This window comes from Leucopleurus acutus (assembly GCF_964270905.1).
Source record: "Leucopleurus acutus genome assembly, chromosome: 18".
NCBI lineage: Eukaryota > Metazoa > Chordata > Mammalia > Artiodactyla > Delphinidae > Leucopleurus > Leucopleurus acutus.
In genome coordinates this window covers 18,847,147-18,860,577 of record NC_139160.1, presented here as the reverse complement: position 1 = coordinate 18,860,577, position 13,431 = coordinate 18,847,147, and the positions used below count along the sequence as shown (strand labels likewise).

Here is a 13,431-nt window from a genome sequence, read left to right as displayed (position 1 = left end):
TAGGGTTTCTGAGCTCTACAAACACTCATCTGTTAGAAAGAAATGAAGGAAATAGAGTGATATTATCCTTCATATAGGAGCACTGATGGCCAGCCTATCCTCAAAGACCAGAGAGAAAGCATGTTTTTTTCAGAGAGATGTAACCACGGGACTCATCTGTCATCTCCAACTGGTCTAAAATCAGCCCTTCCTTATTGTTTGGCATCCCAGGTCTTAAGAGCTAAACCAATGATTCTCATCCTTGGCTAAACATCAAAATTACTTGGGGAGCTTCGTAAACATACTTAGAATCCTTGAATCTATATTTTGTAAAAGTTTCATAGATTATTCTGTTGTGCCCAGAGATAAGCAGCACGGAGATACAGAGCAGTGCAGCCTACACATAACAAGCTTAGAGGAAATCTAGATAAAGCTCCACCCACCCCTTCTTACTAACGTGTACTCTGGCAGAGCAGTGACCCGCTGGGGAGTCTCGTGGAGGGTAATCCATTTTACATCCCTAAATAAACTTACCTGTTCCCTTTGGGTGGTCCAGTATTTCCATGAAATGAGTTCATAAAAGAAAAAGGCATTGAATTCAGAAGACCCTGTCAGAAAAGGGCAAGAAAGAGGAAGAGGAGGTTTGGGAAGACTCTGTAAAATATAAAGGCTTTTTGGTCAGTGACAGCGAGCATAGCGGGCTGAGGAGAACGAGTCGGAAATGAAGCCTGTGGACGTCTGACTGTGAGAACTGATGGCGACTGGTAATACCCAGGCCTCAATGTTTCTTTGCTGGAGAGAACAGCTAACCTACTAAAACTACAGACAAATGGTGTAAGGCTGTAACATCTTACGGAAAAAAACCAGAACGAACTTTTTGGCCAACCCAATAAAATAACAAATACTAGACAGTTCCAAAAATGGGATTCTGATTTAGAACTGGAGGCATCGAGACTCCTCTGCCTCTACCAGACAAGGTCTGCAAAAACAGATAAACAAAAAGAAACTAAGGATTCAAAAGTGACCTCACCAATAAAGAACGTGGGCAATCATACGAACAGTTGATTAGAATTAGTTGTTTAGAAGCCATTTGCGTTTTAGGGTAGGCTTCGCTATGATGCCTTATCTGAGTAACTGCTTTAAAAAATAAGCTTATATCAAATGGATTTGTGTACATCTAAGAGACATAAGGTTGACAGAATCTTGCTGCTTCTGAAGAATAAAAACACACACACATTTGTTCTATTATCTGCAAATAAGCACTTTATTATCAAACGGTTCAGCATCAGAACAAGGTTTCCAAAAGAGGTTTGTTTCCCTACATAGTATCATATTGTGAAAGTACATGTTAGGAGACTCTACATCCTACATCCTGTTCCATTTTCTCATTTGTAGTTGGGTAACTTGATCTAAACAGTATAAATTCATCTCTTTCTTACTAGTGCTGTCCATGAAATGTAAGCGTAGTTCCTTTTCGGCTAGTACTTTATAATTACACTGTGCCAAGTTAAAAGACCTGTTTTATAGTGACATAAAAGTCAACTACAAGAAAAACAAAATCATTTCTACTTACAGAGGCAAATCTCTCTTAACACAGAAGTAAAGGACGTTGTGCAATTATGTAAGGCAAATAAGCCCAGAAACAACATTCATTCAAAGATAGTACACTTCTTATTCGATAACCCCGTGTGAGAAATTAATGACTCAGAGTAAAGACAGAATTAAAATTAGCCCTTGGGTCTTTGACAATTTAATTGCTAAGGCCTTTTGTGAATTCCAATTAACGCTCTAAATTAGCCACTATTTCTTAGAACGATGTACAGAAGAATATGAGCCTCAGACGTTTTAAATTTGTTTTGTGAAAGTTATTCCTTCATCCAGTATCCCACAAATAAAGCTGTTCTCGGGGCATAATTAAGATTTGTATAAGCTGAGTGCCTTACTCTATGCAAGACACTGTGCTGAATGCTGCAGGTGTGGTAGTGACAGCATTCCTTGTCAAGCTATCTATGTGGTATCAGCCTGTTGAATATGGAAATCTGGCCAGAATAGCATATACTTAGACCCATGTACCTACCAAAAGTCTCCAACTTAAGTGACTCGAAAGAGGAAACGGTAAGTATAGTAAGACATTTCAACTTTATTCCCTTGAGCTTAGTCCCATCTGATCAGAAGGCATTTAATGCCTTCTCTCTAGATTGTGGATTTCAAAAGGTGGGGAAGACTGACCACCATCCTTCTTTTGACAGAACATTAAGTATTCAGCCAAATGTAGCTCATCATAAATACTATTAAAGAGAAATTATTCTCTGGCTTTTGCAGGGAAAATGGAAATGCTAAAAATTCTTTCCTGCAGGTGAGGATTAATTTTTAAAGGCTCCAACTCTGCTTGCTTTGCTGATAAAGTTCTTCAAGAGATCATGGTCCATTTCTGCAAAGCCTGACGTCTGTGTTACTACAGTCAAATGGTTTATGCAAAACCTGAAGCAGAATTCTTCTAAATCCTAGGAATGACAACAGAAATTTAACAAATAAAACGAACAAATTTGTTTTAACAAATTCACATATCCCAATGCAATGCAACGTAGCACAAAAACTCCTAAAACACATAGGCAAGGAAAAAGGATTTGATGGCCAGCAGAAGGCAATGGGACAGCAATGCCTAAAGAACAGCTGTAAAACTATATAGCTAATATGAATCTATGCTTGCAAAAATTTAAATAACAGAGTAAAGCATTCAAGTGCCTCCACACTAACCAATGCAGAAAATGAGACTTTTTCTTCCCAGATAGGCGCCTAGATGTTTTGTTCATTCCACTTTCAATATTTATGCAGAGTACGACATTCCTCGTTTGTCTGTTTAATAAATATTTATTTATTGCATGAATGCACTGAGTAAATTGTTTAAAAGATTTTCTTTATGTTGAGCCCAACACTCTTTTATATTCTTCTAGGGGCTTAAGTAGTTTTACCTGTAAAGAGTTTGTGAGAAAAGCTTAAGCCATAAAACAGTCATCTTGGGAAATGCTTCTCTGCAGTCATTAACGGGCCACTGCTCTTTCTCCTTTACAAGAAGATAAAGGCTGGGATGATTAGATTTCATCAGATCACACATAGCTTCAATAATCTGAAGTGGGAAAATGCTTTGAAGAAATCACGACTTTCTGCTAAGAGAAACTCCACAGAGTGGTGATTTCTGGCTTACTGTAATGTACACCAGGCCAAAAAACAGTACTGTAGGGATTCTCTTGATTAGATCTTCAAACCTGAGATCAGAAATAAGGTGGCTGGACACTTTTTTGGTCTGAGAGAAATGAGAGCTGAAGTCAGGCCAGCCTGCGGAGACTCTGATATGCCTCAGACCCGGGGCTCTGCTGCCCTCCTGACGCAGCTCCTGCCGTGCTCCTTAACGTCTTTGCTCGAGTCTCCTTCTAAGTGAGACCTTCCTTCTGTCCCAGACCACGACTGAAAACTTCAGCTTTAATCTCAGCCTGCCCCCCACTGCCCCACTGCCCTTCTCTAACTTACTTTTTTATATCACTTATCACCACCTAACAGACCATGTATTGTATTCGTCATCTATTGCCCTCACCAGAAAGTTCCAGGAGGGCAGAGATTTTGGTCTGTTTTGTTCACTTCATGTACCCTTAGTGTCTAGAACCACGCCAGGCACTTAATGGGCACTCAGGGAATATTTGTTGAATCAATGAATAAACATTGCTGATTTTAAAATATGGGGGCAATAGAGAATTGTAGTAAAATGTGTGGTTTTGAAATCTGTCCAATACTGGATTGCATTCCAGCTTTACAATTATTAGCTTACTAAGAATTTACTTAATCTCTCTGAGATTCAGCTTCCTCATTTGTAAACTGGAACAAATAATAATAATACATATATTCTTAACAAGGTTCTTTTGAGAACTAAACGAGATATGAACTGTGCTTCAGATAATCCCTGGTGTGTATTAATTACGTATTAAGTGTAGTCAAGCATGAGGGATAATTTGCTGAAAAGGTCCATTTCTTGCTTATTCGAGTCAGCAAGTAACAATACTAGTCAACTCAAATATACTGTTCTTTATTTATAAAAACTTTTATATTAAGTATACATTGAGTCTATTTTACTTGTGGTCTATTACACTAATTTAGGGTACCACAAACAGACAGCCTGTAGTAAAATACAGTGCCTCTACAGGCAAAGTTGGACATTCATTAAACAAATATTTAATGAGCACATACTATGTGTCAGGCACTATCCTAGGCACTAGGGATATGGTTGTGAGCAAAACAAAGTCCTTGCCATTTGCTCAGGGAGCCTGCTTTCTAGAAAACAGGGCTGAATGGTAACCATACAAGTAATTCACATAAACAGGGAATATGAAAAAGTCTTGGACATTAATTCTAGTTCAGACGGAAACACTATATGCCCACAATCTCATCATCTGAGGCAGCCCACCAGAGTCCAGTATTATCAGCATGACTTTAACAAACTCGTGAAAAAGCACAGTTATTGTCTGGCCATGAAGCCTTCTGCCTATTGTAAGTGCGCAAAGTATTATTACCTTGATGAAAGACAAACATTCACTATGCTTGTAAATGTCAATGCTTCAAGGTGGGTAAGATTTTTTTAAATGTTAAGTGAAAAAAATCTAGTATTTAGAAATATATATTAGGTTGGCCAAAAGGTTCGTTCTGGTTTTTCCATAGGATGTTACAGAAAAACCCAAACAAACGTTTTGGCCAACGCAATACATAACCTAGGAAAAAATCAGAAGGAGCTGTATGAAAATGTTAGTGTCCTCTGGTTGAGGAGTCATTTCCTTCCTCATACTTTTTGTATTTTACAAATTTTCTTCAATAAGCACACTATTACTTATATAAGCAGAAAAGAAGTTATAACCTTTTTTCTGCCCACGACTAAAATGTCCCTGTTTTCTGACCAAAGGAAAGGATATCCTTAAGGAAATCGACTCCAAAAAGTATGGCCTGTTTCCTAAAGATTTAACTCTAAGACAAGTTTTCTTTCCTTTCTTTATTATCAAAACAATACATGGTCACTGTAGAAACTTCAGGAAAAACAAGCAAAGATAAGGAAATAAAAATCATCCACAATCCCACCATTCAAAGATAACCACTGACTGTATTTTTCAGTCTTTTTTCCTATGTAGATAATAAATTTTGGTCTTTTTAAATTCAGCTATTTATACTTAAAAAAAATTTTTTTACTATTTTTATCTAAAAAATAAAAATAAATATACTTATTAAAAAAATAGGAGCACAGTTCTTCAATCAATGATATATGTTGAATAGTATTAACATTTTTTAGTTTAAACAATCCTTTCCTGTTCACACTGACTTTTTCCAATTTTTAAAAATTATAAACAACACTGCAGGAAACATCTTTGAAGATAAAACTTTGTCTGAATCCATGGTTACTTCCTTAAGATAAGTTTCTATAACTGAATTCCTTAAAGAATTACATTTTTAAAGCTTTTAACACATATTTTACCAAACAGACCCCCAGACTGATTATACGAATTTGCATTCTCCTCAGCAGTTTAGAACACCCATTATCCTGAGCCTATACTATTTCTAAAAATAGACTCCCTGGTTTGACACTTGAAAAATTATACCTTATTTTCATTTATATTTTTCATTTGTTCATAAATCCATTTGGTCCATTTTCTTCCATCAAACTGCTCATGTTTTCTTTTTGTTTTTTTTTAAGAATTATGTATTAACTATGGTGAACTTGCTTCGTGATATTACAAATATTTTCCCCAGAGTATCACTCACTTTGGTTTTTTCTGTTTATTTTTTTGTGTATAAACATTTTTGTTTTTTCGAGATCAGATCAATCCTTTCTTTTATGGTTTCTGCCCTTGAGGTCCACCCTAACTTTATATAAACATTCCCTTATATTTTTTCTGGTACTTTATTTGTATACCTCAGATCTTTAATTTACTTAGACTTTCTTTTAGTTTAAGGCATGAAGTAGATAGCTAACCATTTCTTCCAGAAGGTGAGCTCCTTGAAAAAGGATGCTCTTCTTACCTGAGCGTCATACTTCACGGCGGCCGAGAGCAGCGCGATGGCATTCTCCTCACAGATTCCTTGCTTGATAGTTTGTTGGCAGAGTTTTTTCAAACGATTTTCTCTATAAAATGTAGCCAAATCTAGCAATCCTGGTGGAAAGAGATGTTTCTTAGGGGAGTGATCTCAAGCACCCTGATTTAAACTCACTCAGCCTGTCAGAGATGATTTTGAATATAATCCTCAGTGAAGGGCTGTGGAAACAGAGACTTGGGCTTACTCTGAGCATGTGGCTCTACCTGAGAACGCAGCTGCACCGAGCGAGTGCAATACACAAACAAGCAGCTGTGGAAAAACAGGAGTAAGTGAAAATGGCCCTAGTCTTTTCCTTAGAAATGCTCTAGTTAGCCCTCCCCCTGAATTATCAACATCTTCTCCAGCAGCATTCACACGTGCTGTAACAGTGTCCAACTTCTTCAAAAAGAAAAGAAATGCCTTTCAGGCCTCCTGCGACCCTGCCCCATTTCTCTGTTCCTCTCCTGAGCGAGCCTCCTGGGGAGAGAGGTCTCTGTTTTCTGCCTCTGTTCTCTCACCTCCTATCCTCACCTTAAGCAGAAGCCCAACCCCTCTGCTCCCTGACACCACACCTGTGATTGTCACTAATGGCTCCCGTGGTGCCAAATCCAAGGGGCTCTCCTCTGATTTCATCTTACTCAACATTTACACAGAATTTGATGGGGTTAAGGATGCTCCCCTTCTTGAAATGCCTTGTTACTTGCTCCTGCTTTCTTCTCCTTCATTAGTTACTCTTCAGTCTCCTGGCTGGACCATTTTTCCTGACTTCCACGTATCTGAATGCCCCAGAGTTCAATATTCAGATTCTTATTTCACTTATTTCCCTAAATGATCTCCAGCCCCTCAGTTTTAAATACCGTCTGTAAAAACTGATGATTCCTGTTATATTATCTGTCATCTGCTTTCCAATAACTCAACATAGAGTGATTTAGATGGTTAAGTTAATTTTAATCTACCCCAAGGGATACTATGAAGCACTCCAATCAAGAATGGTTGGCCAGGGCTTCCCTGGTGGCGCAGTGGTTGAGAGTCCGCCTGCCGATGCAGGGGACACGGGTTCGTGCCCGGGTCTGGGAAGATCCCACATGCTGCGGAGCGGCTGGGCCCGTGAGCCATGGCCGCTGAGACTACGCGTCCGGAGCCTGTGCTCCCCGACGGAAGAGGCCACAGCAGTGAGAGGCCCGCATACCGCAAAAAAAAAAAAAAAAAGAATGGTTGGTCAGTTTGCATTTGAAAGGCCCTTGTCAGGGGCTTCAGTTATGGCTACCTAAATCTTCATTAGAGGACGTGTTAATTAGCATAAAGAATGCTACAAACACTTCGTCACTGGTGAAATGAGTGGCACTCAGGTTATGTGGCTTGGATAGAGATACTGTGAGGGTGCTTTTGGCCCCTGTGTGATTGGGGTTCAAGCACCATGGGCTCAGCAGTCCTACTGCACCCTTGGAGTGGTACATTCGCTGGGTCTAATTCAGTCCTGGTTGCCACCTGATCCAAAGGCTAGCTGAATCCTGATTCTAGAATATTGTCACGTTTACTTCACGTAAAGGTTACTTTACAATAACCTTTCACGGAAGGTACTTCATAGAGGGCCCAAAGGACAGAGAGCCAGGATTTCATCAACCTTACAACATTAACTGTTTTTATATCTGCTAATAAGTTTTGTACATGTGGTAGAATTTGGTAGAAATTTCTACTAAGTTTGGTAGAAACTTGCTTTCACTATAACATGACAAATATTATCAAAATTATAGAAAAAAGGCCTACGGCCCTCTGAAATCTTTTGAAATCTTGAGAGTCGTGAATGGCCCGATTGTTTCTGGTCAGTTCTCAACAACTCCCAAATTCACATCAACAGCCCCACACACTCCGAGCCATCAGACTCCCATATGCATGTACTCACAGGTACTGCCCTGAGCCTCCACTCCAGGGGGCCCAGCTCTGCACCCGTTCTAGGCACCCCCCTCTCCACAGGCTGGCCAAGGAGCCAAGTGCCCACTCCTAGATCACACTTTGTGCTCCTGGGACCCTGGGGTTCCCTGAATAATCAGCCCTGAAGCCACATATGTTGGTATTTCCTCCCCTCCAGACCACGTGCAGGCCCCCAGCACCCAGGGGTGGCCGGGGGGGGGGGGGTGGACTGGAGCACGGACAGGCAGGCTGGGTGCCCACACACCCCTGGGATGCAGGATGTAACCGGTGGTGGGTAAAGAAAGAGGGCAGGTCCTGAGCTGGAGGCCAGAGGCCTGTCCTTCCTGTGCCACTGTGTCCCAGCACAGAACTCCACGAGTCCTACAACTCTAAATTCCAGCTGAAACTCCTACCTGGCCTTTCAGTTCTTGATAAGGTATATTTTTCAAGGTATGAGGATTGAACATATTTTATCTGAAGCTTTTTAGCTTGACATATAACTTTAAATTTTTAGACAAATGGTGCATAGGCCTCCATTTAGACTCTTACCCAGGGCCCTGCAAATGTTAGGGGCGGGCCCATAGAAAAAACCTGCCACGCAGACATCTGAAAAGCAGCTCAAACTCCTTTGATTTTTCAAACTCAAGAGCAAAACCTGGTGCTCTCCACACTCAAGCCAAATAGCTCAGAGCAATCATCCTTCTCTCTTTTGCCCTCAAAACCCACATCCCATCCACCAACAAATCCTGTCAGCTCCCTATTTAAGATATATTCAGAATCGGATCTCTTTCAACACCTCCACTGCTAGACCACCCTAACCCAGGGCACCACCGTCTTAAACCTCAACCATTACAGTTACTGATCTTTTAAAAACAAATCCTCTCACCCTGGGAGTATAAGCTGCTGGTGCCTCTCCCTTCATATATGCAGAAACCCATTCTCCTTTCTTCCAAAATCACAGACTACGTGTCTGAGCCATGACCATCTAGAAACAACCACCTCCCCCAACTTCCTGTGCAGCTGAGTTAAGGCCTTGGTTATCTCTGGTCCATGGTTTAAAAGAAGTGGGACTTCCTTAACCAACACTGGGATTTGCCCTTTGTCCCTTGTCACTGTCCCTTCCTCCATCCTGCTGCCTGGATTGCACATGTGGTCTTGGACATGAGTGCAGGGGCCACATGTAAGGATGCCTTGCACTGTATCCCTGTGTGACAAAGAGAGAGAAACTGTCTTGTTTAAGCCACTTCCTTTTTTCATTTTACTGCTAAAGCAAATCCTAAATAACGCAACCCTCGTGCTCAAAACCTTCCAAGGCTGTCCATCACGCCAAGAATAAAACTCGAGCCCTCCACAGTGGCCTCCAAGGTTGTACCTGGTCTTGCCCAGATCCAGCTGCCTGGCCTCAATTCCTCCAACTGCCGGTCTCATTCTCTCCCTCCAAACCACTCGGGCCTTCCCCCTCCCCACTCTTCCTCCTCCCCTCCCCCTCCCCCCTCCTCCATGTGCTACCTGTGTTCTTGTCTCAGACCCTTGCACCTGCTATCTCCCTTGTTTAGAACACTCTTCACCTGGGCGTTTGCATGCTTCCCCCAGCTCTCTGCTCAGCACACGTCCTCACAGAGGCCTTCCCTGACCGCCCAACTGACTGCTTTTATTTCTTTGTTTAGGGCTGGCCTCCCTCCTCCCAGCAGCAGCTCCACAGGAGGAGGGCGTCGGTCTGTCTCATTCATAGATGCAGAGGGGAGCACAGCACATTGTGGGCCCCGGTCGCTCAGGTAGTGTGGGAGAAAGGAAGGAAAACTATAAAACTTAAGAAATCAGACTTTTGTTTACCTGAGGAAAATTAAATGCTGATCTGGTAAAAAGTGTTATTGGATTTATACATGTAAAATGAATATTTAATTGAAAGATTTGAGAGCTGAACTCTTTCTTCAGTTCCTTACAGAAGTAACTCCTTAATTCTTCTGTCCCATGGGCCAACAATACAGCTGACAGCTGTAAACTGAAATTTACTATGTTTTCACCTTGTGCCCACTGGACGCCCTGTGCTGCTTTCCTGCCGTCAGTAAACCTGAGGTGCAGTGATGCACCAGATCACAGTGGGCCGTCCCAAAGGGATAGTCACAGTTACGGAGACCAGCCGGGCTGTCTGTTACATGCATTTTATCATTTTTATAATGTAAATATCTTGAAGGCAGCAGCTGTGTGGTAGCTAAAAAGTCGTGTACAGTATCTAGTAGTTCAGGAAGAATGGCACCTGTCCCACAGTGCTGATGGTTTCATAATTCATCCATATCTCATTTTATCCATCCAGTCAACCTTTGTGTGAAGTGGGAACAAGGGAAAAGCGTTTGGGTTCAACACACAAAAGGAGAACTGCTTCTGTGATTACCCTCACAGCCACTTCCTTTCAGGCTCTACACGAAGCACCTTTCTGCCAATCTCTTGGTCAAGTCTGGTGGCAATTACCTACAGCCTCCTCGGGGGACAGGCTGATGCTGTCTGTGTACAGGTACTCCAGGAAGGCTCGGTAAACAGGATATGAAAATTCACTCATTTCTACAATATCATCCTCACTGTCTTCCAACGAAGAGCGAAAGTGCTCACACCTGAAGGAAGAAAGAAGCACGTCAGGTTCTGGCTTCTGCGCAAGAGCCCATGACCTTCCTGAGGAGTGTGTGCTCGTGGAGGTTAAAGAGGAAACAACTAACAGGGAGAAAGGAAAAACACAGCACCACGCAACTTCGTGTCCTTGCCTGGGCCCCTCGCTTCCCCTGCCGGCCGGAAGTCCGCAGTCGTTTATTCGACGAGGCTACAAAAGCTAACCTGCTGCGGGGCGGCTGCCTCTGCGGCCACAAACTCCCAGGTGCCCTCCCACACCACGTCCGCGGAGCAGCACTTATAGAAATCAGGTAGGTTTATTTTCATAAACTCTGAGTAATTTTATTTCTTCTCCTCCTGTTATGAGTTGAATTGTATCCCCAAAATTCATAGGCTGGAGTCCTAACCGCACTATAACAGTATTTGGAGAAAGGACCTTTACAGAGGTAATCAAGTTAAAAGGAGGTCATTAGGGTGGACCCTAATCCAATCTGACTGGTATCTTTACAAAAGGGGGGATTTGGACACAGGGAGAATGCCGTGTGAAGACTGGAGTTAGGTTGCCACAAGCCAAGGGCTGCCAAAGACTACCAGCAAACCACCAGAAGCTGGGACAGAGGCATGCAACAGATTCTTCTTCAGAGCTCTCAGAAAGAACTCATTCTATGAACAACCCTGATCTTGAATTTCTAGCCTCCAGAACCACGTATACATATAGCTGATTCACTTTGTTGTACAGCAGAAACTAACACACCATTGTAAAGCAATTATACTCCAATAAAGATATATATTAAAAAAAAGAAAACAGAGAATACAGAAGAAATGCCACGTATAATGTGTTTACCCCACTGCACGGCACGCTCATAAGAGCAAAAAGAGCCTTACCTTTTTTCAGAATCACAGACGTGCCTAACATAGTTCCTTGGAACTAGAAAACAACAAACATATTTATTTCAATTCTTGGAATAAATGATTCCTTACCTAATTTTGAGAAGGACTTTATGCGCATAAATGTACTTTCCATCCACCAGAAATCTCAGGTCTGCGGTGCTGGGATTGTCAAATTCTCTCTTCAGGGACTCAGCCACGGTGAGGTGGCCGTCAGGTTCTGGGGGGCGGGGGGCGACACCAGCGCTTTCTAAGGAGGATGCAGGCCCAGCATGGCTCTGCTGACACGAAAACACCAGTTCCCCAAATAACTGCCTCACTGAGCTATGCGCTGTTTTCCTAAATACAGATTCCCGCTGCTGCAATCATTAAGGATAAGAACCTCAGACACATCTGCTTATAAATCTGGCAAAACAACTGAAGTCCCAAACCACCACACTAAACAAAATTTTTGAAAGTCTGAGTAAATATACCAGCTAAAAATAAAAGCTATAGTTTCCCTATCCCATCAGAAAGCAATCCAAAGGACTTTTAATTTAGTATGAGATACTGATTTCTAATACTTTTGAGAAAAATGAATCGATCCAATGAGTTCCCTTTCACAGGAGCTCATTAGAGGGAAATAAATTGCCTGATACTGCACTGAACAAAGTCCTCACTATCAAAAAATGACAGAAGTTCTCGTCCTAGCTTTCAGGCCACCACCCCGATGGACAGCAATCAGCTCACCCACGGACAGGAGGCGCCAGGTGACGGCGGGCGTGGCGAAGCAGGCGAACACGTCGTCGGTGGAGGAGAAGTGGGTGAGGTGAGGCAGGGTCACCGACTGGCCCCGGCACTGGCCCCACATGTACACGTGCCCTCCCTGCGTCTTGGCTGCAGACGTGTGGGTAGAGTGGCAGGCCGCAATCTCTGTAATTCTAGGTCCACAAACACACACCAAGTAAACACGGTAAACAGGAGAAGAAGACACAAGGTGACTTTTTCTTCCCTTAGGTCTAACTGAGTAAAAACAAAAACAAGACTTAAGACACCTAAGCTTCTCAACTGTCAGGCACCCAACAGTTATTTATATGTAAGCTATGCCTCGGTGGCACTTATATATCACGAAGGTCTGCTTGTTACCACTTCTAGCCAGCAGGCCCAGAAAAATGTGTACCATCCTGTTTTGAAATTCAAGTATTAGTACAATCCAAGAGAGCAGAGACCAAAAACAAAGACGAAAAAGAAAAAGTGATTTAATTGTTTTCTTAAAACATTACTTACTAAAGCAGATCAGAAAGATTTGGGCCATCTCAACCCAGGGTCAATAAATATTTTCATCAAAACTTTACCAATTTTAGGGTTAAATGAAGCCTGCTGTGGGTCACCCCAACTCACACTGCAAACAGTAAGTGCAGTGGTTCTGACTCACCGGACTATATCATCTGGAACCCAAGAGAGCAGTTTTCTGGGATCAACCACATGTTAGACCCTATTTCAGTAAGTTCACGATTGATAGGCAGGTAGTTCTCAGAACACTTCCTAGTGGAAACCACTGTTTTGTTGAGTTGAAAATAATTATTTTCTCTCAGACTAAGCCACCATACAGAATTAAAGAAAATAAACTATCTCCCCAAGTGAAGTACCATCTTGATTCTGTCTCGGGCAATGGTACCAGCATCCTCAGTGACTTGGGCTCAGAACTTCAGGGTCATCTTTGACTTCTCCCTCCTCATGTATCTCTTTCTTCAGAACATCCGCTTGACGAATAACAGCAATTCTTTCTTTGTAGCGCCTCCCATTTGCCACACCCTCATCAAGCACACCCGTACCCGGACCAACACAGCTCTTAGGTCTCCCTGCCTCAGACTTTCTCTTCCGACCTAAATCGCACAATGCTGGCAGGTCAGTGATCCTCTTGAAACACCATTCCCATCACTGCATTCAAACCTTCGTTGACTT

At 42.2% G+C, this 13,431-nt stretch overlaps 1 protein-coding gene across 4 annotated transcripts in view; it reads right to left on the bottom strand.

The window, feature by feature from the left end:
* Nucleotides 1-1,234: 1,234 nt before the first annotated feature.
* Nucleotides 1,235-13,431, bottom strand: part of RCBTB2 (RCC1 and BTB domain containing protein 2) — a 37,558-nt gene continuing 25,361 nt past the window's right edge. For all 4 annotated transcript variants that reach the window (XM_082859615.1, XM_082859618.1, XM_082859617.1 and 1 more), the window contains 5 exons: nucleotides 12,217-12,407; nucleotides 11,581-11,707; nucleotides 10,468-10,607; nucleotides 6,034-6,164; nucleotides 1,235-2,483 (listed from right to left, as the gene is read on the bottom strand). In XM_082859615.1, the coding sequence (XP_082715741.1) occupies nucleotides 2,343-2,483; nucleotides 6,034-6,164; nucleotides 10,468-10,607; nucleotides 11,581-11,707; nucleotides 12,217-12,407 (730 nt within the window). In that variant the 3' untranslated portion in view covers nucleotides 1,235-2,342. The remainder of the gene's footprint in view (nucleotides 2,484-6,033; nucleotides 6,165-10,467; nucleotides 10,608-11,580; nucleotides 11,708-12,216; nucleotides 12,408-13,431) is intronic.